General features: G+C 50.3%; 1 protein-coding gene across 4 annotated transcripts; it reads right to left on the bottom strand.

The window, feature by feature from the left end:
* BCOR (BCL6 corepressor) lies at positions 1 to 25,767 on the bottom strand. Of its 4 annotated transcripts, none has more exons than XM_008051337.1 (14): positions 25,633 to 25,767; positions 24,227 to 24,305; positions 20,438 to 23,281; positions 19,712 to 19,765; positions 19,059 to 19,245; positions 12,612 to 12,869; positions 11,886 to 12,227; positions 11,037 to 11,356; positions 10,486 to 10,740; positions 5,473 to 5,639; positions 3,756 to 3,901; positions 2,645 to 2,722; positions 2,271 to 2,427; positions 1 to 1,161 (listed from the first exon to the last, which is right to left on the bottom strand). In XM_008051337.1, exons 1-14 carry the CDS (start codon positions 25,716 to 25,718, stop codon positions 870 to 872), a joined length of 5,265 nt encoding a protein of 1,754 aa, XP_008049528.1. In that variant the 5' UTR covers positions 25,719 to 25,767; the 3' UTR covers positions 1 to 869. The 4 variants fall into 4 exon arrangements, with proteins under 4 accessions (XP_008049528.1, XP_008049529.1, XP_021564939.1 ...); XM_008051338.1 differs by having other exon boundaries at positions 11,886 to 12,125; XM_021709264.1 differs by lacking the exon at positions 19,712 to 19,765 and having other exon boundaries at positions 6 to 1,161.
* Positions 25,768 to 26,438: the final 671 nt, after the last annotated feature.

The raw sequence follows: 26,438 nt of genomic DNA, 5'->3' as shown, positions 1-26,438 counted from the left end.
TTCAATTTTCTCCTTTCCTCAACAGGTTTATTGCCTTTTAAGAAAATTTTTGTAAAATATAAATACAAAGGCAGAGAATTTACTTACAAAGTTAAAACACAGATTTCAAACATAAACACACAATTCAGAAAATTTTAGTTTTATGTACATTTCCAAGCAACCTCAACATATTATGTTAGTTTTCAATATTTTACAGGGTACAGAAAAAAATAGCTCAAAGTCTTCTTTAAATAAGAGCATAAAATGTTTAAACATATAAACAATCCGGTTTGATGCGTGAAAACTAATTTCACAGCTTTTAAATTAGGATATAAAAGTTTCATACAATTAGTTGTTGTGTGTGGATATGGTTTGAATTTATATTACACACTACTGGATTACATCCAATAGCATTTACCTGGCCCGAGCAGGTACTCTGTAAACAAAACATAAAGTTACATCACCAAGTGCCTTCACCGAATTCGCTCCCCCAAAACCAACCACACAGTTCTGACCACACTTCACAGTTATGGCCTCTGTCATCAGAGCTTTGTATGAAATTAAGTCAAAGTGTGGTGCCCCTTTTCCTCATTTTTTTTCTCCTTAACAAAGAAAAGAAACAAATGTTCCAAGTAAAAACAAACATATCCCAAAGCATGTGTGCATTGAAAAGTAAAGAAACATTATAACAACTTCATAAAAACTGACTTAAAAGTTTAAAAAGAAAAAAACATGTTCCTAAGTCCTTCTGACTGGAGTAATTTCTCTTATATAAAGAAGAGATATTTTCATATGTAATAGTGTCCTTTCTTTACAGAAATAGTCGTATTATAACACATATGCACAAGGATTAACACTATAACACACTGTACACGGTGGGTCTGGCGTGCTCACCAATAGTCGTCGGAAACCGTGTCGTTGGGGTGGAGCCATTCCACAGAGGAGCCCAGCAGAGTCTGAAGCTCGCTTGTGAATTCCACCAGATCTAACAACTCCTTGCTTTCAGGGTTGAAGGCTTCCAGGTCTTTTGAGCAAGAAAACAAGAGACTTGCAGAAACCTGCCGGTAAAACTCTGCCTCTGTAATGGTGACAATCTCCACGTTCGGAAAATTGCAGCGGAATATGCGAGAGGACATTTTTAATTTTTTAAGCACATCAGAAAGCAGCAGCCAGTTCCGTGGCCTGCAAAATAGAAAGGAAAACAGTTCCGGTTTCTAGCAAAATGAAAAGTGCTCCCAACAATTAACTACCACACCCTGACTAGACCAGTCCCTAGTTGTGTAACAAGGGCCCGCTGCTTTCACCTTACCCCTTCTCTGCCATTCCTTATCATACCTGCTTTCTGACCACCCTTACCTTCTAAGGTGAGAGAGAGTATCTACTTCTCACTGCAGGAACTCTGGACTCATCCGGTTTCATTAAGAGAACATCTAGGGAGGACCTTCCTGATGGTAAAGTCCTGCTCATTCAGCTCTGGCCACAACTCAGGTCACACCTCTCTGAGTGCCCTGCTACAGTCACTGGGAGAAGTAAGTCTGTATCCCCACCTCTTTGATCTCTCCTTTCTCCAGACCCTCACTAATAGAGTATTATAAACACAGAAGGCTCTCTCTCCTTTCCTTTCAGGTATCTCCACCCCCATCCCTCCGATCTGCTGGGAGTGACACTTTTGAGAAGGAAGGTGTTACATTCCTTGCATACATCCTACCACACTTTATGATTTCCATTACTGTTTGTAATGGCATACATGTTTACAGCTTCAGAGCCTCAGGAGGATGTTACTCATTAAACACCTTTGTTAACACATGGCAGAGCACAGTCGCTTGACAAATACAAGTGGCATGCATGATTGTCCTAATCTTACACGAGAAGGTGGTTCATCGGTATAGTCCAGTATGCCACGAATGTCTGGGAAGGCTCATATAGTGGCCTATTGGGGGAACTCCTTAGGAGTTTTGAGAAATGGAGGACCCTTTCTCAAAGTGTTTAGGGATCATAGTGCTGGCCCTTCTGGAAAATTTCAGTCACTGATGTCAACTCCTTTTGGGCTTTGGAGCATGACTCAAATCTTAGTGTTACTGATAAGGGTAGTTCATACCATGCTGTGCCCCTCTCCCATCTCACTGGCTATAAGCAAGCTGATGTATGTACATTTTCTGGAAACGATCTACTGCAGTGTGAGGTTCGTGGAATTCACTCACCCACCCACTCTCTGCTTAGAGGGGATTTCTAACTCCCATCACCTCGAGAGCAGCTCAGCTAGTTTTCAGCCACATGATCGTCATACTCACCCCTGAGCGACAGATACTTGGATGTTATAACATGGCAGGAGGGGGGTTTCTGAAAATTCGAATTCAAACACATCGCTATAGGCATCATCATCATCATCCTGATCTTCTGGTCCTGGGGGGTTTGCTAAAACATCATAACCACTTTCATCATCTGGTTCTAATGGGGGGCAAATAAGAGAGGAAGGAATCAGTAAGCTACAGCAAGATTTCAGCTGTTGTCAAAAAAAAAAAAAAAAAACTCGTTACATAACAAGATTCTCTCCCAACTGAGTCCTGCTTCCAGTGCCTACCACCTGCCTCCCCTCACCCACTCCAGAGAGAAATGTACTTAGACTCATGCAGTTCCCGCTGAACTAGAGAACAAGGTTGCTCACCACACACAGAGCTGCCATAGAAGTCCCATGATCCGCTGGAGTCATCATCACTGCGGCCCTGTAGGTCATTTAAATAATCTGGAAAGAAAAATTAAAAACAAGATAAAACCTACTGGTAAGAATAAAATGATGGCAGAGTTAGGGGCCATTTTCCCATAAATTCATGACAGGCTGGCATGTTACTTTCTGTCTTTCCCTTTCTCTGCAAAATAAAGTAGCATTATACTTATGCATCTCTTTTTTTTTTTTTTTTTTTTTGAGACGGGGTCTCGCTCCATCACCCAAGCTGAGTGCAGTGGTGTGATCACAGCTCACTGTAACCCTCAAACTCCCAGGCTCAAGTAATCCTCCTGCCCCAGCCTCCCCAGTAGCAGTAGCTGGGACTACAGGTGCCAATCACTGTGCCTGGCTTTTCTTTTCTTTTCTTTTTTTGTTTGGCTAGTGACAGGGTTTCACTATGTTCCCCAGGCTGGTTTTGAACTCCTGAATTCCAATGATCCTCCCACTCTATCCTCCCAAAGTGCTGGGATTACAAGGCATGCGATATCACACCAGGCCTGCATCTCTTCTTTCACAGACTAACTAAGCTGCTTCTTCTAGTAAGTGCAACCTAAGGTAAACAAGGGTGGGTCACGAGTGAGTCAGTGGCATTCTTTGGCAGTAAGTGCCTGATAAGGAATTTCACTGCAGGTGCCTGACACTCGGGAAAACCTTGCACTTCTGTTTTAGGGGTTTTGCAATGCCCAGGGCTGAAATAATGGGTTATCGGGTGACCTAGTACCACAAACCTATCCAAATATTTTCACATATGGAAGGTTTGAGTCATTTCACCCAGACTTGAGATGTAAACGTACGAGCCATAGCTAAGGTAAAAATGGATTTGTGGAAAATGCAAGGAACTCTAAGAAATCTTCTAAAACATTAGGCTAAATAGATGACTTCGCTTCATTAGAATAAAGTTACACCATACAGAAGCCCAAACACCCAGCTCCTGTTCTAAAAACTTGAAAACTCCAGCCCATTTGATTTCCACCTAGTCAAATCTGGATCTGTATTATCTAGTTACTCTCACGTTTTTGAATATGAAAGGTCATTTATTGAACTGTCATACCTGTCAGAAATTTTTCCATAAGTTCACTATGTGTCATTTTCATGATAGTTCTTCCTGAGTATGTAGCCAGGGTGGGGTCAGCACCATATGAGAGGAGCAGGCGGACAATCTCTAAATGGTCATTCTCAACGGCGTCATGCAGAGGCCTAGGGAGACAGACACGGTGGGATTAAGCCCATGTAAACGACTCTTCCCAAGTTGCTTCCTTTAACACCAATGGGCAGGACTGGGCACATGTATACCTTGTGTACTAATACTCCAGTGTTTCATCCAGGAGGTATGCACAGTCACCACCACTGCATAGAGAGGGAAACTGAGGCCCAGTGACCAGCTCAAGGTAAAGGGACGAATGACTGTTACTTGGATGCCTAGCCCTTTACAAGGTGGATGGAGTATTTCAGGCATAGATTGCAAACACAAATCTTAATCAAAGGCCTAAGAAGGAACTCAAGCCCAAAATGAGAACATTTTCAACAAGCCTAATTTTTTTAAAGAGACAAGGTCTTGCTATATTGCCCAGACTGGTCAAGTGATCCTCCCGCCTCAGCCTAGGCCTCCCAACGTGCTGGTGTGAGCCACCGTGCCTAGCCCATTTTCAGCAAACGTAAATAGTAATGAACCGTGTAGAGGTAACTTACAGAGGAAAAGAACCCACCGTTATGGAAGTCAATACAACAAGCAATTGCCACCCCATTAAAAAAGGCCACCTCTGCTTTTTAGAAAAAAAACTAGATGCAAAGGGAAGTGATAAATGGACACTCTCCTGAAAGCCTGGGTCCAGGACCTCACAAAGATTGATGACCAACCCTCTGGTTCAGAAGCCAAGGGAACAATGGGAGAAGAAATAACCCAGTTGGATGTGTTCTCAAGGGGCTACAGAGGCCTCCCACCTGTGTCCACAGAAGTAGGGTTAGGGGAGGGGACCTCTGTCCTAAGTTTCATCCTGAGGTAATGCTGGAAAGTGTGAAAGACCAAATATTCCGTTGAGCTATTTTACTTTTCTTTTGAGTTGAGGTCTCACTGTTGCCCAGGCTGGAGTGCAGTGGCACGATCACAGCTGATCTCCAACTCCTGGGCTCAAGTGATCCCCCTGCCTTTGACTCCCAAAGTGTTGGGATTACAGGCATGAGCCACCACACCCGGCCACTGGGTTATGTTTATCACTGTCAGGGAAACCCTGGTGCCCTGACTCCTGGCAGCATCCCCCTCTCACAACCAGGAAGATGCTCCGGCTGACTCAGACCTGGGTCTCTAACCAATAAACCCAGGTCAAGGATAGGGTGATGGCCAGGGCGAGGACGTGGGTGGTGACAGCAGGACCTGCTGAACCAGTGGAGGGGCAGTTGGGCCTCTGTCTGTACTCCTGGGACTTTTAGCTCACATATACTTTAAATACAGCGAGTTCATAGATGGTGACGAAGAGTCATCTTAAAAGGCAACACCCCTGATTATTCACACAGGCCTCGACATTTTCGGAGGCTTTGGTCCATAGGCACATTACAAGGCCAGCCAAGATTGGGAACTGTATGTACACCTACATTGCCAGAATCATCTGTTGGATTCAATTCTAGAGGATTCAGCCATCACTGTGCTCACACACGAGTATGTGAAACCCCAGGAGGAAAGATAGGAAGCAATATGTGAGCACAGTGATGGCTGAATCCCTCACTGTCTTTGCCCCAACAGGGCCAGGCAGAGAGCAAGACACATCACTGACCTGGTTCCATCCTGGGCACTGCAGTTGACATCAGCGCCATATTCGAGGAGGTGCCGCACGATGTTGAGCCAGCCCCTGGCACAGGCTTCATGCAGGGCACAGTAACCTGCGTTGTCACGATGGTTCACATCACAGATCTTATTTTCCAGGCAGTACAGGACTACTTCCTATGGGGAGGGGAGGGAGGAACACCATGAGATCACTGGACGACCACCTCATAAGGGGGAACTTTCAATAGTTTTCAAAAAAAACATACACTCCCTAGGCCAGAGAACCCACTGCCATTCGGGCAAGCCATAGGTGTCTTGATGAGGGCCAAACCAAGTGTGAGGCACCTGGTGACAGGGACAGTGTTATTTAGGGCTTTGCTGCCGCCACAGCTGCAGGGCCCTGGGTGAGATCCACTTCAACTTCTCCAAAGCCTCCCTTTCCTCCTCTGGAGGAGAACGACAGCATCTAAGCCGGGCTGTTGAGAAGATGCAATGAGAGAGCCACAAAGCCCACAGCCCAGGGCGGAAAGAGGCCTCTGGCTGCTAAGATTTCCGACAATGCACTAGGAAGTGCAAAGGCACTCTCCCTTGATTGGTTCGTGCAATAGGTAGCAGTGAATGACACCACCAAGTTCAGATAAAAGCAGGGATGACCAATGCATAACGACAGGGAGGGATGCCCACAAGTTTAGGTTGGTCCTCATGCTCCTTGGAAAGCCCAGAGTCAGAGCCTGGGCGGCACTTCCGATGTGAAGCAGAGCTCAAGAGAAGGCTCTTTTGACGTACCATACATATCATCAAGAAACGACACAAATGGTTCAAATAACCCCTTCTCGTTGCTTCATTGTCCTCCCATTTGAGGATGAATCCATAAGATTTTCATATTTACTGACATTAGCGACAGGAATCTGATATACCATATATTGCAACCTACACACTTCAGGAACTAAATAAGACAAGCCTACCCTTCTCCCTTTGCAGAACGTGTTCCGTGTTAACAGTTTGCATGAGAATCACTGTTATTAATATTACTTCTTTGGTGTGTTAAAATATTAATAAGAACCGCTCCCAGTAAGCAGAGGAGTAATTTATTCAATGCTTTATTACCTTGATTAAGAAAATTTTCAAACACATGGAACGGTATCTTCCACCAGAAAACAGGGTACAGTTTTCCTACAAGTTGTGCCCAGCAGAGTGCTGTCAAGTTCTGAGAAGGGGGGGGGCGGGCCGCAGGATATGTGGGGTGGCCCAACACCCAGTCCACTTGGTGAGGCTCGATGGATCACAGCAGGCCTTCCTTTGTGACAACTCTTAAATAACTCATCTGTTAGAGCTAAAATAGGCAGCATTTTAGCCACCCATAAACGTGAGGTGAGTTTTGAAAATCCTTTTATGCCCTTTCTAGGACACGTCAGTCAAAGGTGATCACTCACTTGGGTGCTAACTAGAATGTTCCATATGCTGCCCCTGCGAACCGAAGGCTGCACGCTGGTAAAACTTGGCCATCCGTGCCCTGTTGCTTCAGGTCACTGCGTCAGCTCCCTTCCAAAACAAGGGGAGGAAGAGAGAAGGCATGCCCACAGAAGCGTTTCTTCCTTCAGGTCCTAACCTGCCAGAAAGCCCACAATCCTCTGAGCTCCCAGGCCACCTGCCCTGAGCACTGGTATCCAGGATACCGCATGAAGCTGCTGCTCTTTTAGCAGGCCCTCACTAGCCAGACTCGAGTGGACGGCTGCAAGCTAATGAGTTGTGTGCCCCAGCCAGGGAGAGGCCCCGTCACGTGACTCTGGGATCAGCTCTGAGCGCCACCGACTGCTGTGCACAGATCAATTTACCCAGATCCCAGGGGCCTGCCTGGCGTCCTATCAACCCAGGGTTTATTTGCTCTGACAATTATGGCCTTCACCTGGAACCCTTTATAGCTACTAGGGCTGATTTGAGGGAACCTAGAAGTGAAAGACGTCGAAGCTGAAGATAAGACAGCTCCCTTTCCTGGAGGACAGCAGGCAAGGCAGGAGTAACCCGATGACTAGGTCAGGTGTTTTGCCATGGCCACCACAGCACTGCTCATTTCCCCCAAATGTGCACGTCTCGTCCCACAGTGACCTGTGAGACAGCAGGAAAGGAAAGTGTATCGTTCTCATTCAATACTTGGGGGAAACTGAGGCCCAGAGAGGTTCAAACCCAAGTTCAATGAACATGAAGTACTAGACGTGTAACTCAGGCCTTTTGGTACCTATTCTGCTGGGACGATCCCAAAGACTCAATCATGGGCCCTGGCTAAAGCGCTGCAATCCAGCCGTGACCGGCAGCCCTCGGACCCTCTGTTGGGGTCAAGCAGGTGAACGACATTCTCAAAGTTGGGAGAGTGACAGCCTCTTAAGCGGGTAGGAACTGCTGTCACCAACAGAGAGAACGAAGAGGCCGGACAAGTCTGTCTACCCAATACATTCTTGGTTTATTTTGTACACTAGAAATGGGAGTGTCTGAAGGGCAGCCCGCCCATTCCCAAACAAAATCAAACTGTTTTTGTTGGACAGTTCTCCGTTAAGCGGCTATAAGCTGAATGCCATTAACCGCAAAATGTAACCATAAAGGCCATAAACCCGACATTGTTAATTAATTAAATGCCTCATTAACTTTTTTAAAAACATGATTTATTCAATTCATAGAAAATTTAACCATCACCACGAAATGCAGAAGCATGTGGTTCCACATTGGCACTTTTGCCTAAGAAATAGCAGCCGCTTCCCTGAGAGTGAAAGGTTCCGGTGTACCTGGCCTTTCCAGTGGTCTGATACTGATCTGAAGAGAAGGGGTTTCTAAACCTCCAGAACCAGATGAACACAAAACAAAGCTCCAACTGCACTTTGACTGCACGTGGTGTCTTTAAAGCAAAGCAGAAGACAAGGAGAAAGACTAACTTCAGGAAAAACCCTCCCCACACGTGCATTCACACCGCACCTCGTCTGGGTCAAGTAAACTGTCCTTCTATTTTAAAAGGTTTAAATTACCACATCTGAATGGCCTAGCATCCCAACATTTTAATTTCGGACTAAAGAAATCCCAGAAAGTTGAATTCAAAGTTGAAAGCTTTCATCTAGTAATTAAATTCATTCCGCATCAAAACTGGTGACCTGGGGAATTTACACTTGAAGGGGAAAAGAAAAAAGTTTGTCCTTACATAAACATTCCCAAGGCTTCTTGTGCCATCCAAGGCACGGTAGGCTACAAAAGTATGGACAGAGTGCTCCTGGGTCCAGGCCTCAGACCCAAAGCTGTAGGAAAACAACCAAGATGGAAGCCGTTCCTCAGAACACCCACAAAGGTCTCTTTGAGGTCTCTGGTCCCAAAGGGTGAGACTGGTAGAAATGAAGCCAAGATCAAACACCAGGCCAGGAGCTCCGCCCTCCCTGGCCAGCAGATCTTGCTGCCCTCAAGCCCTCCCTCACCTCTGGTGCTTGCTGGAAGCACAAGTCGATTTTCTCAACCACGATTAGGAACACACTGCCCGGCTTGGCACGCTGCACCTTCCCTGTCCTCCTGGGTGCTGCTGCTCTCAGCTTGTGGGAAACCAACTGGCTGCCACTTGGATTTAATCCGCAAGTAACTGAGCTAATTACCAAATCCTTCCAGAGAGTTCCCTCAAATATAAGCCAGAACTCAAAAAGAGACATGTTGGTACGAACAAACAAAGGCACATACAACCAAAAACTCCCAGCTAGGGCTTCAAAGGACAATCCCACAGGTGTGAGCCAACCACCAAGTTCCTACCCCGAGTCAGGCCCCAGGGGTGGGCCCTGGCTCAAGGGGAGACCAGCAGCTGGGCAGCCCCACCGGGAAAGGCTCAAGGCACAATGGACAGCAGCAGGGTCAAGGGATGTAAGTCAGGGCTCTGGAGCCCACAGCCGAGTGCAGGCCAGCGTGGCGCTCCTGCCACCCCGGCTTCCTCCATAGCTCCACGCTCAGCTGGCTGAGCCACATTTTATTTCCACCATTCCACTCCCAGAGGGTTGGTGCCAGCATAAAAAAATGCTTTTGCCCTGTGGGCTATTACATCACAATTTCAACTGGCAAACTGTGTGGTGGGGGAGCCACACAGGGACAGGAGGTAGTCATCCATCTCAAGGACGGTTTGACCTGCAAAGGGGGCAGTTCCAACGTGAGCCAGTCCTGGAGAGGAGCCGGGTTGGGGGTTGGGGGTTGGGGGCAAGGCTGGGCTTTGGAACCAGGCTGCTGGATTATTATCTGTCCAAGTCATTTAACCCCTCTGGGACTCAGTTTCCGCATCTGAAAGCGGGGATAATACGAGTAACTACCATGCAAAGATGATGAAAGGGTGAAATGAGTTCCCCTGGATCATACAGGCTTAGAAAGAGCACACGGCCGAGTGCTCAGTCAATATAAGCTATCATTGTCATTGCCTATGGTGGGAGAGGGATGGGAGTGAGTTGCGGGGAGAGCCCGAGTCTCAGTCCCGCCTCCAGTCCTCAGGCCAGGGCCTCCCTTGCCTTCTCTCAGAAGGAGACCACTAGGATCTGCCCCACCCCAACCCCATGCCCCTGCGCCTGACCTGCACAGCTACTTCCTGCCTGATGCCCCCACAGGGCCACCCCTTCACCCGCTACTGCACAAGCTACTGCACAAGCAGCCCCGGATAGAGCTAATCACTCCTCTCCCCCTTGCTAATCAAAATCCAAAAGGGCTCATTAAAATTCCCTCAGTCGCCAAGCCCTGGGTTATGTCAGATTTTATATCAGAGATAAGTGAGCGAGACTGGAGGATGCCGAAGCAGCCTACCTGCCTGAACATGAACTGAACATCAGAGAGGCCTTTCTTTCCACATTGCGACTGAACAAGCCACCAAAGAGACAGCAGCTAACACAAACATCCTGCTGGAGCACCAGCCCAGCACCTGATGTGCAGGGGGCTGGGCTCTGCTCTCCAAGGCCTCCCCCTCCCCCCGCCCCCTCAGCATGCCCCGCCCCCCCCAGCCTGGAACAGCAGCCGCCGGGATACTCACTTCATAGCCAAGTCTGGCCGCCCGCTGCAGAAGGGTCTCGCCGGCATTCTTATTGACAATAAGTCTCCGTGCTTCCGGCGGCATCGGGCGAGACTGGGTGGTCTCCTGAGGGGAACTTGAGCGTGGCAGCTGCGTGGACTGGGAGGCTGGTAGCAATTGCTGCAAGCGGTCGAAGGGCTTTGGCTCCTGCTTGGCGGGTGACAGATCATAGTCCGAACTGGGTTCAGGCCGCTTTCTGAATCTCCGGACAGTCACCTGTCACAAAACCAGGCAGTGCACACAATTATGGCTGGGTCCTTCTGGAAGGTACTTTTTTTTTGGAGGGGGGGGCTGTCAAAGAAAGATAGGGCAAGTGGTTTCATTGTTACTAGTTTGAAACTTTGCTGCCACTCAGAAGACATGCCCCTCTAGGACAGGGAAGTAACATGTGTGGTGTGGGGGAGGAGTCCAGGAAAGGAAAGCTTTGTCCCTGGGAATCGTGAAGCAGGTGGGCAGGGATGTGCGGGGATGTGCTCGCACAGGCCCCGGGGGAGAAGGGGGTCAGGAGGTACCTTGCCGTCAGCATTCTCCACGTAATAGTCCCCAGGAAGTGACAACCCTCTCCTGGGCTCCTGAGGTATTAAATGTTTGGTTTTGCACAGTCTCTTCCCGGATGGCTTCTCGCTGCTGTCGCTGTATTTCTGCAAAGCAGCAGCCTGGCAATCCTCTTCTTCGTCTGCACACAGCACATCTGTCTTCTGGCTTTCTTTAGTTTTCTGTTTGACAAGCGACCTAGAGGCCGGTGTGCAGCTTGGCTGAGTCGGCTTTTTGCCGCTTACACTGGTGGATGAAAGGCTCTTCATGGGCGGAGAGCCGGAGAACACAGGCAAGCCTAAATACGGAGGGGGTGGCGGGGTGGCGGGCAGGCGGGCGGAGAGAGGGGGAGAAGAAGCAGGCGTTACATGGTTGTAGCCAGTGCAGAAAGAAAAGCCCATTGTTAACACTGATCACTGGAGCGGCTTCAGTTTTTAAAGATATACCAATTACGTTTTCAAAGCATTAATATTTTAATTATCCCACATTCAAACGGCAAATAGGTTAACCCACAAAATGCCAAGTGGCAAGTTTCTTCAAAGGGCCTGGAAAAGAGGACTGAAGCCGGCTCTTCCTGCTCCCGCCCCCACCCGCTGGCTGGGTGCAGGGCTTTCCCAAGGCCAGCCAGCCTGGATGATCAGGACCCAGTGACTGGAGACAGCCTGAGGCTGGAATGAGGGTGCTGGCAAGGCCCCGTGGCCACCCAGACTTCCCTCCCTGTCCAGCCGCAGGCAAGGCCATCATGAGAACCGCCTGTCACGTCTGGGCCAAGAGTCTACTTTTATGCCAGGAACAGGGCGGGCGGTGAAGGGGTGGCTGCCATGTACCTTGCTCATTGTCACTGGATCGAACAGACTCTTCTGACCAGCTCCGGCTGCCTTTGGCCTCTACTCTTTTCCTGCCGGGTTTCTCTTCCGTGATGTTATTCCCCTGGGCAGGGGCCTCAGACTGAATTGCCTGGACCACTTCTTTCCTGCTTTGCCGGCCAGGCTTGTTCTCTGCTGCTACCTGCTGCTCCCACCGTTCTCTAAGGTGCAGCAAGTGGCGTTGTTTTTTAGGATGGAGCCCTGTTAATTCAATGCACACCTTCAGGTTGGTCAGCTCACTATAATGTGGGTCTTCTAAGTGGTTAGAGGAATTGTTTGTCATTTCCCTCTCAGGCCAGTCATCTAATGGAGAAATAACTACAAATTAATCAAAAGGCCCCCTGGGGGGGGAACAAACTGTCTTATGCATCACTAATGGGGTGGGGGAGGGGGAGGGGTGTGGCCACTGTCTCTGCTTTGGGGAGGGGGCCTGGATTGTCTTTGGCCATTTCTGGGCTTGAGCCCTGCACCTGGCTTTGAAGGCGGGGAGGTGTGAGCGGCATCCCAGGGCTCTGGGGTGGGAACCTCACAGAGGCGCTGCAGGAACGGAAACTCCACCGTGGCGCCCACGGCTTCCCCTCACCGACTGTCTACAGGGGCAGCGCGTGGCACGTCCACAACGCCTGTCCGTCTATGGAGGTCACATGCACAGCCCCCGAGCAGGCAGCTGAAGCCGACTGAGCTCACCTTTAGAGACCCGTCTCCGCTTGGCTTTCAGCAGAGGGTCCTCTGGCTCGTCCACAGTGGTCTCAGTGTGGCTGTCACCTGAGACTTTGCGTTTCCTGTCCAGCTGCAGGGCGGGGCTGTGCAGCATGTCTGAAGCCACCTGGTCGGCGGGCGGCTCACTGGCAGGCGGTCTCTCTGGGAAGTATTTCTCCACAGGAAGATCTTTGTCCTCTGGTGCGTCAAAGGGATCGCGGTGTTTGTTTCCATCACTATACTCACCTAGGGGCACGGGAGGTAAGAATACAGAAATGAAGGCCCAAGGTAAGAGATGAGTGGGGGACTGCCACGCCCAAGGGAATCTGCTCTGGCTGGATGCTCCTTTGGAGACAGAGGTCCTCACACACTGCACACAAACTTCCAAAACAGAACTTCCCAAAGGAAGGGTACACTGACAACGACCGCAAGTAAAGCAAAAAGCCAGGGGTACAGCCCACTCGGAACTTCCTCCTACCTTTTTACGACTGGGGGCACAAGGGAACCAAGAAACATGAAGCATCACACTATCTTTTTCTAAAGTGCTACGGTTCTTTCTTCCACTAAGATCTGACCTAAAAATCTCTTTGCCGAGGTCATTATTTTGAAATACATGGATGGCTGATGGGATAAAGAGACCACATATTCCCCAAATGACACCAATATTCACCTCGGCCAATGGGAGATGATGAAGAAAGAGGGTTGGGAAACAGAGTTGAAAAAAAGCCTAGATCACTGGTGGGCAGAAGCAATCACCTCTCCTGAAGGGCTCCAGGCACAGGGAGGCTGGGAACCCCAGGGTGCTGAGAAGGGCCCGGCAAAGTCAGGCCAGGTTTCCTAGCACACACACAAGTTCAAAGACAACTTCAAAGAACTCAGTCTGACGGCTGCGCACACAAGGAGGGAAAAGCTCATCACCAGAACCAAGGGGCTGCTCCCGTTTCCTGTCCAGCATAGGGGAACTCCCATGGGGAGACTGGTCACCCCAGCTGGCACTCTTCCTCATCACACCTCCAATCACACGAAAGCCACCTACAGACAAGATCTCATGCCTTTCACTGTTGGGTATGTCTTTATGCCCAGCCAACGCTTGCAAAACTGCCCATTCTAGCACCCCTGTGCTCAGCCGCCACCGCTGTGGGGCTTTTCCTTGAATCATCTCAGTCCAACATCACTTCCTCCTTTTGTTCAAGCCTACAAAATAGTTCATCGGCATCTTTGTTGGTCACAATTTTTCTAATACACGATAAAATATGAACAATAACTACTTAATGACCACTGTAAGGTTAAGGTGTTCATCCTTAGCCCACTGGAATGACCCTGCACATCACCAGGGGTATGAAGCTGGTCTCTTGGGAGTATGAGCTGAGGGGTACAAGTTAATTTCAAGATGAAATAAGCATGCGCCTCGTTGCTGATCTCATTCACCAGCCCCGCTCACCTGCTTCTCTTGGGGACATTCCCAGAGGTTAGTCGCAGTCAGTTGTGAGGTACGCCTCACCCTGATCTTAGCTAACCTGTGCTCTTAATGGTGGAAGGATCCATTCACCTCCTTTAAACTCATGTTGGTGCGCTGTATGGACCCAGAATGGCTGGATCTGGAACTCGGCACCCAAGCCACTGCAGGGAATATCACCCCAGGTCTCTGTAGGTATACCCTACACTGGTGGACACCGAGAAACATGGCCAAGGTGGGGTTTCCATCACAGCAGCAGCAGGAAAAAACATGCAAGCTGCCTAAACCCCTGGTCTGTGCTTATGTGACTGTGCGGACCATGGTGACTGCTGCACTCGGCTTGGCCTGGGGACGTGAAGAGGGCGGGCTGCGGGCTCTCACTCAGCTACTCTGTGACTCTCTTAACCGCCCTGGCAGTGGCAGCGCCACTTTATAGCTCAGCCCCCTTCAGTTGTTAAGTGGGAACAGGACTGCAAGCCGCCTCCCTGGGGTAGGGGGGCTTCATAAACAGGCTGAACAGGGCCAAGGGCAAGGCTGGAGAAACCACTTACAAAAGGACATGGAGCTCCCCCAGACCAGCTGGAATATTAGCTCCAATACTCATGACATGCTAAGATGTGAACTCTCTTAGTTATACCATTTGTTCTCCTGATCCAATCAGCCTCCCCTAAGCACACAGTGGGAGGGCCTGGGATCCAGTGTAAAATGTAAGAACTATGTTCAAAAAGCACCCTGTGCACTTTTTAAAATGTGCTTTTCAACTTTTAAAGTGCCTCCCCCACTTTATTTAGGAAAGATAGTTCAAGCCAGGTGGCTTGAAGACAGAGGTGACTGGATGACATCACAATGCCTTCCAGGGTCACAATTAGGCAGCAGTTTAGCCAGTGTGGGTCTGCACCCAGAATGAACTGCTCAGTCCTGGTACCTTTCCCACCTCAGACCCTCTCCCTAAATTCAGATACAAAATCTCTTACCCTGAATGTTTGAGGTTCGACTTGTGCGTCTCACACTTGAACTCCAGGTCTCACCCAGCTGCCTCTATTTGTAACAGGCTCAATCCTGTCTAAGGCACCTTTCCCAGGGGGGTTTTTCCACTTAAGTGTTCACCCTTACTGTAAACGTCCTAACAGTGAAATGAATTTCTATCTCACCCACTCGACCTTTCGCCCAAACTGCCAGTCATCTTTTGCCCACTGAAAACCACCTGGAAGACCGGTGATCACTTATTTCACAGGCTGATGTCACTGGGCAGTGAATGACTGGGGACCTCGTCTCTCTGATCCTCATTGAATGAGAGCACCCCTACGAGACACAGGGGGTCTGGTCTTGCCATTTCTGTCTCCTCTGGGGCTTCCCATCTGGGACAAGCTGCCCAGTGGGGGTAGAGCAGGCTCCCCTTCACACACTATCTCCTGCTCTCCTGCTCAAGGGAGGCAGAGGTGAGGCCCAGGGGTGCACAGGACAAAAGCTTACTCCACAGGATACAAGCTTACTCCAAGTCCCCACTCACCATTCCCCATTCAGCTAGGGATGGTGACCCTGTGTCCAGAGGGCTGTGGCTCACCTTCCAGACAGTTCCCATCAGGCCTCCTGAACAGCCCTGAACTATTGTCAGAAACCCTCCACTGCTAAATTTGGGGTTCACTGAAACCCCACCTGCCCGTGCACACTCTCCACTCTCAGGAGGATCTTTTCCCAAACTAGGTTCTATCCTCTTTTCCCCAACCCTCAAGCCTCTCGAGGCAAAGGTTCCAACTGCCTTCAATAAAGGCCCCTAAACCCTATGCTAGGGTGATATTCCATGAGCCAGTAATAACCCTGAAGAGCACCCACCTTGATTGCCCAAGATACACATGGCCACCATCTATGGAGAGGGGCTCCCCTCATCTTCCTATACACTCCGACTTGGAGCTCCTCAGACAGAGCGATTCTAACCAATACCCACAGGAATCGCCCTAGAAGGCAAAGGAGACTGGAGGATAGACAGAGATAGATCCATAGGTAGAGGTCCTAACCATTGGGCTCCATCTTCTCTGCAGCTCTCGGCTGTTCTAGCAGGAAGTCATGCGTTCTTGGTCATGCGGTTTTGGCAAGTGTGAACAGGGTTGTGTTGTAGGTGGTCTACCACTTGCTCTCTGCAGTGTGGTCTTATGACACACAGCACATACGTCCTATAACTTATCATGATTGTGCCATCGCAGTACCTCATAAAAGCATCGCCATGGCAACATTTACAAGTCACCGTGGCAACAAAGCTACTTCACCACTGGTGCAGCCACGCCCTAAACAAGTTGGGAGAGGGCTGAGACTTTTGAGGGTTGCCCACTGTGCCCATTCTCTCTGCAGGTAATTGCATCCCCTCCTGCAGAGACTAACAACTTCTGTCCTCTCCCACAGGGGCATCAGTAGCCATTTCCCTGCTCTAAACTCAACAACGTAGTTTACAAAGCATGCAGGTGCTGCTCTCCTGGAAGAGAAGCTTCCTGAGCCAAGGAGTCCCAGGAAGCCCTTCCACTCAGGTTCCCTCCAGCTCCTGCCCAGGCACTGCCAGTGAGCAGGTCCCAGGTCTGCTCCACAAGTGGCTGGCAAGGGAGACAGATGCCCATGTTCATGAAGGAAGGGTTAATCTGAGCATCTAATATATAACAACAAAAACCAATCAGTAAGAGTAGTAAAATAAACAAAAAGAAGAGCTAATGGCCTCCTCGTCCCCCTCCCCGTCTTCAGAATGCCATTGATGATTCCTATTAATGAATTTGCAAGTTTGAGGAGCCTCCAAACTCATCTATTCAACTTCTAAAATGAAAAGCTACCCTGCCTCTCATACACTGTAAGAGTCCGTGAAAATCTTGACCAGGATGCTTTCAAGTTAATTCACTTTTTTTAAGCCCCAGCAGCTGAGGTTGCCCAAGAAGCTCCTGCCACCTCAGAAGCTACGGTGCCTCAGGAGTGAAGGGTTGTCTCAGAAGGGCTCCAGGAAGGCATCCTTTACCTCTCTGTGACCCCTGCCCGCCCCAAATCCCCACCCAGCTCCCATATGTTCGCAGCTTGGCTCTCAGCCACGGTGACACCCATGCGGAGCAGGGCCTGAGCCCACATGAGAGACGTGATGGCCAAGAAGGCCCAGTTAATTTGCAGCTGAATGAATCCAGCACCTGCTGTCCCCTGGATGAGATGGCAGCGGCAACCACAAGGACAACAGCTCTTCTAGGGGAGCCCCCTCTTTCTTTGCCCCAATGTTTAAAAATGAGCCCTCCCCTTCCCCAGTCCTCCTTTTGCTCTCTGCCATGGCTCATGACCTAAGGAGCACTATGTGAGGAAGCACGGCTCACTGGGCCCTGTTCCTGGTGCTCCAGGAACAGCCTGTTGGGGGAAGGGATGCCCTTTTGCACCATCTGGAGCTCAGGCCCTGCTCCCCATCAGCTACACCAAGTTCTCGTCTCCAGATTCAGCAGGGGAGATGGGGAAGGACACACACTTCTCCAGGAAGCAGGTGGGGCTAGACTGCTCAGATGTGAACGGGAGGGAAGTCGCCACCTGGGCCTGGACACGTCACTCAAAAAACAGCAAGGGCAAGAAGACTTGGAGCTGACCAACTTCCCGCCCCTTCCCCCAGCCATCCACTAAGAACAAAAAGGGGCTCTCACATGTGACAGCCCCCCATTCCAGAGACACCTTCCCCCACACCTAGGCCTCGCCTGTGTCTCCCAGGTCCCTCTCAGAAACCTGCCCAAGAGTCAGTGCTTCAAGCAACTCAGAAGGGGCCTGCATGGCTGCAGCGATCACCAGTGAGGAAGGTTTCTCTGCTGCTTTACCCAAGAGTGGCTCGGACCCTTCACTGCCGTATAGCCACCCTCTGAGGCAGAGTGAGCAAGGGACCTACAGGCACACCAAGAGTTCTGCCACTTGGCTAAGGCCACCACTTACCAGCAACAGAAGCTACCTTCCTCGGCACCCACTTACAACAAACCATTCCTACTTGAGTGTACCCAGGAACCTGGCCAGTGGTCTTACTCTGACCCCAAGGATGAGCTGGGAGTGGGGGAAGGGGGGCGCACACTTTCCCTGACTGCAAATTCTCCCTAACTCCGTCAGGCACCGACAGATTGTGTTGGGGACACCAAACCTATGACAGCCAATGGCACGGAGCTCTCGGATGCACCCGACATCTCCAAGTGCCCCGTCTCGGGAGGGGTTTTGCACACCCTTCCCCCAGACACTCTGATTCACCTTCGCCAATGAGGTTTTGAAAGTCTGGAATAGGCCTCAAGGCTCAAGCGAGCACATTCAACAAATGAAGAGAAAGACCACTTGCTGCTGGCACATCTTATCACCCGGGGGAGTTTTGTGGGCAAATCCCAAAGTCGACCCAATGAGGGGCCCACTGTCAGGACTGAAGAGTGTCCTGAGACACCTTGCCTCGAAACATAAGCCACCCTCTGTCCACTGGGTAGTGCAACCTCATGCACGCCAAGCTCTCTTGGATCCTGCCTCTGGCTCCACGCCACAGAACATCACTGTGCTCATCTTTCTGATGCCTTCACCATCCTTCATCCCACTTCAACAAAACCTATGCCTTTGGAGGGAGAATAGAAGTACTTTCCATTCCAATTCAGATGTCGCCATGGAAGTGGCTGGGAAGTGTCATTCTACTGCTACAAAACAGAACCTGTCCCTATCACACGTTCCCTTTGGCCATTCCCCTGCCGCACTGTATGACACTGTCACTCACTACGGGACCCATGTTTCTTTGGAAAAGGAGATGAGGCCCAGGAATCCCTATCGCAGACACCTCAATCCCTGGCTGCCACAGCATCCAAAACCACCCTCAGTCCCTCACTCCGCAGGTGGCAAAAGCAGCCCGTTTCTCTGCCCGGACGCCAACTGGACCACGGGCTTTCTCTCCCGGGCTCTGGGAGCAGGATCACCCTGTTTCTTACCGACGCGGTACCACCAGCAAGCTGCCCAGGGTTACTTACATCTCTCACTTTCGTTCTGGTCAGCAATGGCCTCCTCCAGGGCGACCGACTTTGGCTTTTTGTCCTGATTTCCCTTCAACCTTTCCCAGTCGGCGGGGCTGAACTTGCACACCTCGGAGTCTTTGGTTGCTGGGTGGCCACCTTCTCTTTCTTTCATTTCCAACTCTGAGAAGCGCATCATTGCACGCTAGAAAGAGAACGGAGATGGAAAAGAACGCCTTACCATAAAAGCGATTTCATTTGCCTTACCTTAAAGGAAAATATTTTCAAAGAAAAGTTTGCCCAAAACCAACCACAATTTATGAGGTGCAACTCAGATATTTTAAAATTTAAGGTAAAATTTAAGAGTATCTATATGTAAGTAGTCACACATTCTTTATTCATAGTCATATGTATATAGATATATATGCGCTGTGTATGTATAGCCATACATACACTATTGCATAGAGACAGACATTGTCTTTTGAAGGTAAATAAAACAAAACAAAAACACAACGCAAAGAAAACAAAATAAAAACACAACAGAAAAGAAACAAAATGCACAATGAATAAAGACGACCATGGCCCACAAACTTCCCTTTGTATATTTGGAAATGAAATTTAACTCAAAAGGTTTATGTAAGATTCTAGTAATAAAAATTTGAAGAACTGACCTCACAGTAAGCAGCGGGTAGACATAAAATACTGTCCTCTTGTAATCCTTCCATCTATGTAATTAAAATGGGCACTCAATGGATCATTTAGATAACTTCATCCATTTTTATAAGCATAAACCAATTTTTTTCTTAACATTGCAAAACAATTTGGCTTTATTCATCTTTTAATTAAAAGTAAAATATCTTAAGGAAATTCCTATACAACATCTATCATAATTCACTAGCATCTTAAATACATACTCTATCCCTTTAAGCAAGCTTTCTCTTTTCTTTTTTTTCTTTTTTCTCCTTTTTTTCCTTTGGTGAGAAAAATTGCACGAATCCCACAGACATGCAGCTGCTACACATCTCCACCAAGTATCAAGTAAGGCATTCTAATCAGCACTTCTAGGTAAGTTTGTTATCTTACAGGCAGAGAAATCAAAGCAACTGATAGGTACACGTCATGCAGCCTTTAGATACCCTTCACAACCATTAAAACTTCTGTTATCAGCATTCGAGTGGAGTTCTCGTACAATCTACAGAGTAACTTAAAGTATCCAGACACACCTAAGTGCTACCACTCACTTCCCTTACTGGACACATTGCATACATTCAATTGCCGTTAAGTTTCATTAGTCACATCTGCCTGGTGCCCTGCCCTACCATACTCCCCCAATCCTCTTTACACATTAAAAAAACTGACAATCGGTCAAGGGACTGAAATTCGGGTCGGGGGCTCACCTGCAATGCCCGCTGCTCCCGGCTGAGCTGACTGGAATCTGCGTACAGTTCAGTAGTGACACACTTGAATCGGTCACCCACGTAACCTGCCGAGTTGGCGATTCTCTTTGCCAGCTTAGATGGCTTCGGTTTCAGAACTTTGCCATCGTTTGATTCAGCCTCATCGGCTCCATCTTTGGTATAGGTGGGGGTCACATCCACACTCGGTGGGGCACCGCCCACGCAAAACGGTTTGGGGTCCTCTTGGGTTTTACCAAAAGTTACGGCAGGGCCATCACTCCCCAGAGTTGGCTCCAGGAACGGAGTTGGAACTGGAATCCCCAGGTTCTCTTTGTTGGAACCTGCTGGAACACTGTCCTTACTTAAGCCGAAGACTGGCTGGCCTGGAGCCTGCTTGAAAGTGTAAGCTTCGTGGAAGTCACTGATGCGCCCCAGCTCCTCTCTCAGGGCGATGAAATCGCGGTGCTGCTGCAGGGCTGGCTCAGTCGGAGGCTTGGCGGGCTCAGCACTCTGGCCGACGCTCTCTGCTGCGAAGCCGGGTTTGGACACATTTGCGTCCGTTTTAGCATCTGGTTCTTCTCGGAGAAGGTCTACGTAGACAAGCTTGTCGCTTTTGACCACGGTCTTCCCTTGACTCCAGCTGGGATTCGCCTTTAGGCTCTTGTCGGTGGGGACTTCTGGATGTAACTTGGTGCTGCTGGCTTCCAGCATCTCAGAAAACCGGCTCCGGAGGGTTGGGTCCTCGTAGCGGGGTCTCTCATGGGACCGTGCCCTCCTCTCTGGCTTTTCCTCTTTAGTGATCTCTATGGGGGTGTGTGGTATCAACATGGGATGCACCATGCCCAACCCCAGGGCATCTTGGTAGGTCACAAACTCTGGCCGGCCAGTGGGCAGGCCATAGGGCAGTCCAGGCTTTGGGGCGAGGTGCCCAGGAAAGAGACTGCCGTTGGGTAACAAAACTGGGTGAGGGTAGACAGGTCCTTTGCCGTGTAAGGAGAGCGGGCTTAGAGCAATGCCCTCAGGTGCTGGGTAAGGGAGGTAACTCCTGGGATAGGGAATCGGTGGGGACCTGAATGCTTCATTTGGAGATAGAAATATTGAGCTTGGCGGGAGGCCATTCTCGTTTGCTTTGAAACTTGGTTCTGGATTGCTGGCTTTGGCGCCTTTGCTGCTGGTGCTGCCGCTGTGCTTGGCAGGCGTGGTCGGAGGCTGGCCCACATGCTGAATAACGGATGGCGTGGTGTCCACCGAGCTCCTGCTGGTCTTGGTGCCGTCTGCATTGGCATTAGGGGCTGGCGATGCAGAGGCTGGGCGGCCTGCGCTGGACACTGATCCCGAGACATTAGTGATCACGGCATCTGTGCCACCCATGCGGGGACACGATGAACTCCGCTGCTGTGGTATCACCCAGTCCAAAGCCTTGTTTTTCAGAGACATGCTTTTGCCATTGTTCTCTTCGTTAGGACTTGGCCCGGGCACCACCCAGGATGAGGGAGCAGTGCTAATGATTTCAGATCTATAGATAGCACAGCCATTTCCTGGAGGAGATAATGTTTCTTTCGGAATCTCACTTCCAGAGAGCACTAAGCTGCTTCCAGCCCTGCTGTGAACCAGGACTGTGGGAGCCATCTTTTTCATGTGGTCGGCTTTGGAAGCATCAACATCCACCACTTTAGAAGACAAGTCTAGTGGCTTATCTGTGACGTCTTTGGTAACGGTCTGCTTCTCCAACAGAGGAGGTGAGCCGCCATCTTTTCGGTCTTGAACCGCTGTCTTCCGGGTGTGCCCAGGCACTGGCTGGGCGCTTTCACCCCCTTCCGGGGCTTTGGGAAACTTGCCATTGGAGAGCCTAGCCGTGGGGAACTCGCTGCTGACCGTCATGTATGGCTTCGACAGGGTGACGGAAGGAGAGGTGGAAATCCTGGCATAGTGCTTATGGAACTCGGAGTAGGTTTCTGCGGCAGGCTGGGTGGGAAGGTGGACCCGGGGTGAGGGCCGAGGCGAGGGGGGCAACAGGAGAGCTGTGTCTCCTGGCAGGCCACTGGTGACCGCCTTGGCAGAGGGCACCCTAGGTTGTTTACTGTTCTGGATGTGGGGATAGGCGTGGGAATCGACGGGGTTCCCAGGGCTGACGCCCATCTTCCATGGGAGGCTTTTGTCCGCGCAGTGGACGAGAGGCGGGATGGCTGGGGTGGCCGAAGGCGTCGACAGCCTCATGGGCGATGCCAAGGAAGAAGGGATGTGGGGACTGACGTAGTGAGGTGGCGGCAGGTAGAGAAAGCGCTCCCCATTGGTGCAGACCGGAGAATACAGTGGCTGGGCCAAGCTGTAGGACTGCTGAGGTAGCAAGGCCTTGTACATGTTCAGTGAATACTTATTTGGCGAGTCGAGGAAAGGGTAGATGGCTGGCGTGGCACCCTCCATGTAAGGATTGACCCAGGGCAGCCGCAGGTAACTAGCACCATTGATGTTGAGAGGGCTCTGTTTGTCGCTGGCAGGCCTGTCCAAGCCCAGTGTTTCTGCTGTGGCTACAGCACTTTTTTGTATTCCAGGCGGTGTTTTGTATATAGCACTGAAGCCATTTGGAGGTTTTCCAGAAACAGCCGAAGCCTCCACTGTCTCGGGTGTATTCGGTTTGAACTGCATCTCTGGATTTCTTTCTGAAGAAAACCCAAGGCCACCTAGAGTGCTCGTGGCAGCCTCCCGACCTTTCTCTGAGCCCAGTCCACACAAGCTAGAATAGACGATGTTCCCGGGGACCCGGAGCCCTTCCCGGATCAGGCCAGTGCGGTCCATGCTCAGCGCTGCCAGGCCATCGATCCGATGGGCCGTACTCGCGTCCACCTTTGCAGAAGAACAACATGGGTGTTACTGGGGCACTCCTTCAAAGCAGCGGCGCCTGTCCCGAAGAAACACCGCCAGCTAGTTCAGCATGACGTCAGCCTTAACATCGGAGCAGAAAGGGCTAAAGGCGGGCTTCCCAAGCACTGCTGCCTGCCCCTTATCAAAGCCCCTCTGCTGCCTGCCTTCTCACCTCGGGTCAGGTTCAACTGGGATCCTGGGGGTAGGGGAAACGGTGAGCCCTTTAGACCAGAGGCCCATACATTGGTTTGGTCATCTACTAACTCTGGAAATTATACCTTCTCAGCAAAATGTCTTTGCTGCAACCGAGAAGACACCGACTCCAAAACTCTCAGCACTACCCTCATGGGGTACAGAACTCACACATGCGAGCCTGTCAGGCTTGGGGGTGGGTGCTCACTCCACTTTTCCTGGGTGTAGGACGGCATTAGTTAACAACACAAGAAACGATCTTCACCAAGACAGCAGGAACGAGAGACTTAGCTGCCTCATCTCGAAATCAATAAAGGGGCCATGGGTCAAACTGTGGCTGCATCTTTTGACTTCCTCTCCCTGGTGTCTGAATAGGCAGTCCGGGGTTTCATATTTTACGGGAAAGGTAAACCCTACGGGGCTACTTGGAGGCTGGAAATTTATCCAGCTGGGAGCACTGATGTGGCATGCAGCTTATGGAGGAAAAGGCAGCACACACCCCACCAGTCACTAGAGGACAGGGACATATGCAGTGAGCATGTCGGGATGAGAGCAGCCCTGAGAAGGCAAGACAGGAAGAGCTTGGGCGGAGGGGCCTTGTCCTACAGCAGGGGCTTCCCATTCAGCCTGCCCTGAACTGCCCCCCAGGCCCTTTGATGGCATGCAAATTAACACGATTGATTACAGATCACTGATATTCAGATATTACATCAACAGAAGCCATTAATCTCTTACCACGTTGTGGTTCAAGGGATTCTCTTCCCTCAGTTCCAGTCTGGCTTTTGAAGCGTCACCATCATTTACAGGAATTTTCCTATTTAAAAAGGACACACCAACTTCATGAAAGCATTCCTCACGGAATCCATCCTTCACAGATCTCCGCAGAACAGACCAGTTTCTACTAGCCATATTTAAAAACTTTCTTTAACCCCTCTCCACAATGGCCCAGATTGAAAGTTGCCTCCAAATGGTGATTCAGCTTGACCGGGAAAACAAAGGGAAGGCAGGCCTTTCATGTGTGGGGACATGAATCACGAGCATGTCCCCGAGGTGAGGAAGCCAGAAATGAAACACAACCACTTCTCCCGTGTGAGTTTTTTCTCTGGAGAGGCCAAGGAGGCCGATCCGAGCTCTGCTGTCCCAGCCAACCCATATAAACTCTCCTGGAGGGTAGACATGAGTAGCAACACGGCCAAGTACCAAGGGGGGCTGGAAAGCTGGCATCTCCGGGCTGGCCGCCTCATCAACCACATCTGTGTTACCCAGGAGGGCAGGCCTTTAAAACTTTCCCCAAAACAAAGTTAGGGACCATGTCCTGCAAAACCGGTTTCCATGGTGATAAGAAAGCCATATTTGACTGCCTTTATCAAAATGACAGGGGGATACACACTAGTATCATACAAATGTCAGCTGTTCCAGGCTGAAGAGGAAGCTGCACATCTGTGCCAGGCTGCTGCGGCTGCCCTGGGACTTGTTATCAGAAAGCATCGATAAAGAAAGTGCTTGGTGCCAACTTCCAAATCCCCAGGATAAAATCGCTGACAAGCGGCAGAGGAAAAGTTTCATCATTACCCCGAAGAGCAGCTTCAATCATCTACTGCTTAGCTGCCTCTACCCCACACACCAAAATTACTGATTAGGAAGCGTAACAGAGCTGTCGGGCGACCAAAAGCAGGCACTGGTGGCCTCTCAACAGGCGGCGGGGGACAACAAGAAATCCCGGGCTTAAATGAAGGCAAGGGTGGCTCTCTCGGCGTTTATTACTGAGCAAACTATTTGTTTTAAAAGCACATCGAATGCTGCTCCACCTGGGCCCACACTCCTGACATTTAGAGTTAAAGCAGCATATAGACTGGGATTAATTCTCCTTCATAAATATGAAATAATAAATTAAGGACGAAAGTGCACTGAAAGGCCGCTTTAGGGGCTAATCTTTTAAAGGGCGGCAATGCTTCGCTGAGCCAGGTTGCCTGTTAAAACTGTAAATCAAGGGCCGCTGGTGAGGTGGGAGCTTTCTCCCCCATCCCTTCTCGGCCCACTGTGGCTGGGAGAAGGTGAGAGGGGCTTCGGCGTGGGCTCTGCTCTGGAGTGCAGGGGAAGAGGCCGGCTTTCCCTGAGCCAGCCTAGGTGGGCTCAGTCACCTGTCTTCGCTCGCCCCACACATGCGGACCCTCTCGCTGCTCATCCAGCTGTGAACGTTCCCATACAGGGGGGTTGCTGAGAGCATGTCGTCTTCTGGGATGGCAGCTTGGCTTCAAGCGTCTAGTCTGTTTAAAAGAAAAAAAAAACAAAGAAACCCAGGAGGTTGAGTAAGGAGAGCCGGACAGCGAGCTCGAGAAGACCTTCTCTCTAGGCAACTCATAGGGAGGCAGACTCGGGAAGGCAGGCCTAATGTCTACAGAGGTCAGAGGTGCGGGAGACAAGGACACGCCTGACCAGAAGGGACAGGGAGGCACTGGGGGTGGGGAGAACCTCAAGCGAAATTGGCTAGGCAACCCTAGCCAAGGCACAGCACGCATCCAAGGCACACCACTGTGTGTGCCCCCACCCAAGTGTGTGGTGGTGGTCAAGAAAAAAAGACTCATTCTTGCCACTTGTTTCGACTTTATTCAAGGGGGGACCGTGGCAATAGGTACAGGGTGCTTGACCACTGGGAGGCACACACCGATCCTTCTTGGGGCCAAGAGGGCTCAAAGAAGGTGGAAGAAGGCATAATGCTGAGATGAGGTGGCGGGTCCGGGGCTCGGGACTACATTCCCAAGGCTGTCGTGGGCAACTTACAGATCTAGGGTGAAAAAGAGTCAGTGGGCTGGCAAGCCGCCCCACCCGAGCCCGAGATTAGATTAAGCACCTAACCCCGGTGGTTTTGCCTGGGTGGTTTTGCCTGGGAGCTGCAGAGGGAGGTGGCTGAGTAATTCAATGACGCCTGCTCGCTGGGGACAAGAAA

The sequence above is a fragment of the Carlito syrichta genome, unplaced genomic scaffold, assembly GCF_000164805.1.
Source record: "Carlito syrichta isolate Samal-C Ts95f unplaced genomic scaffold, Tarsius_syrichta-2.0.1 Scaffold169968, whole genome shotgun sequence".
NCBI classification, from domain to species: Eukaryota; Metazoa; Chordata; class Mammalia; order Primates; family Tarsiidae; genus Carlito; species Carlito syrichta.
This window is presented reverse-complemented; position numbering and strand designations above follow the sequence as displayed.

Coding starts and splice junctions, on each gene's coding strand:
- BCOR (XM_008051337.1), bottom strand. CDS start 25,718: ATGCTCTCAGCAACCCCCCTGTATGGGAACGTTCACAGCTGGATGAGC. Junction 10,741..11,036: donor TGGAGAATGCTGACGGCAAG/GTACCTCCTGAC, acceptor GTTTTGTGACAG/GTGACTGTCCGGAGATTCAG. Junction 3,902..5,472: donor AGTGCCCAGGATGGAACCAG/GTCAGTGATGTG, acceptor CTGTCTCCCTAG/GCCTCTGCATGACGCCGTTG.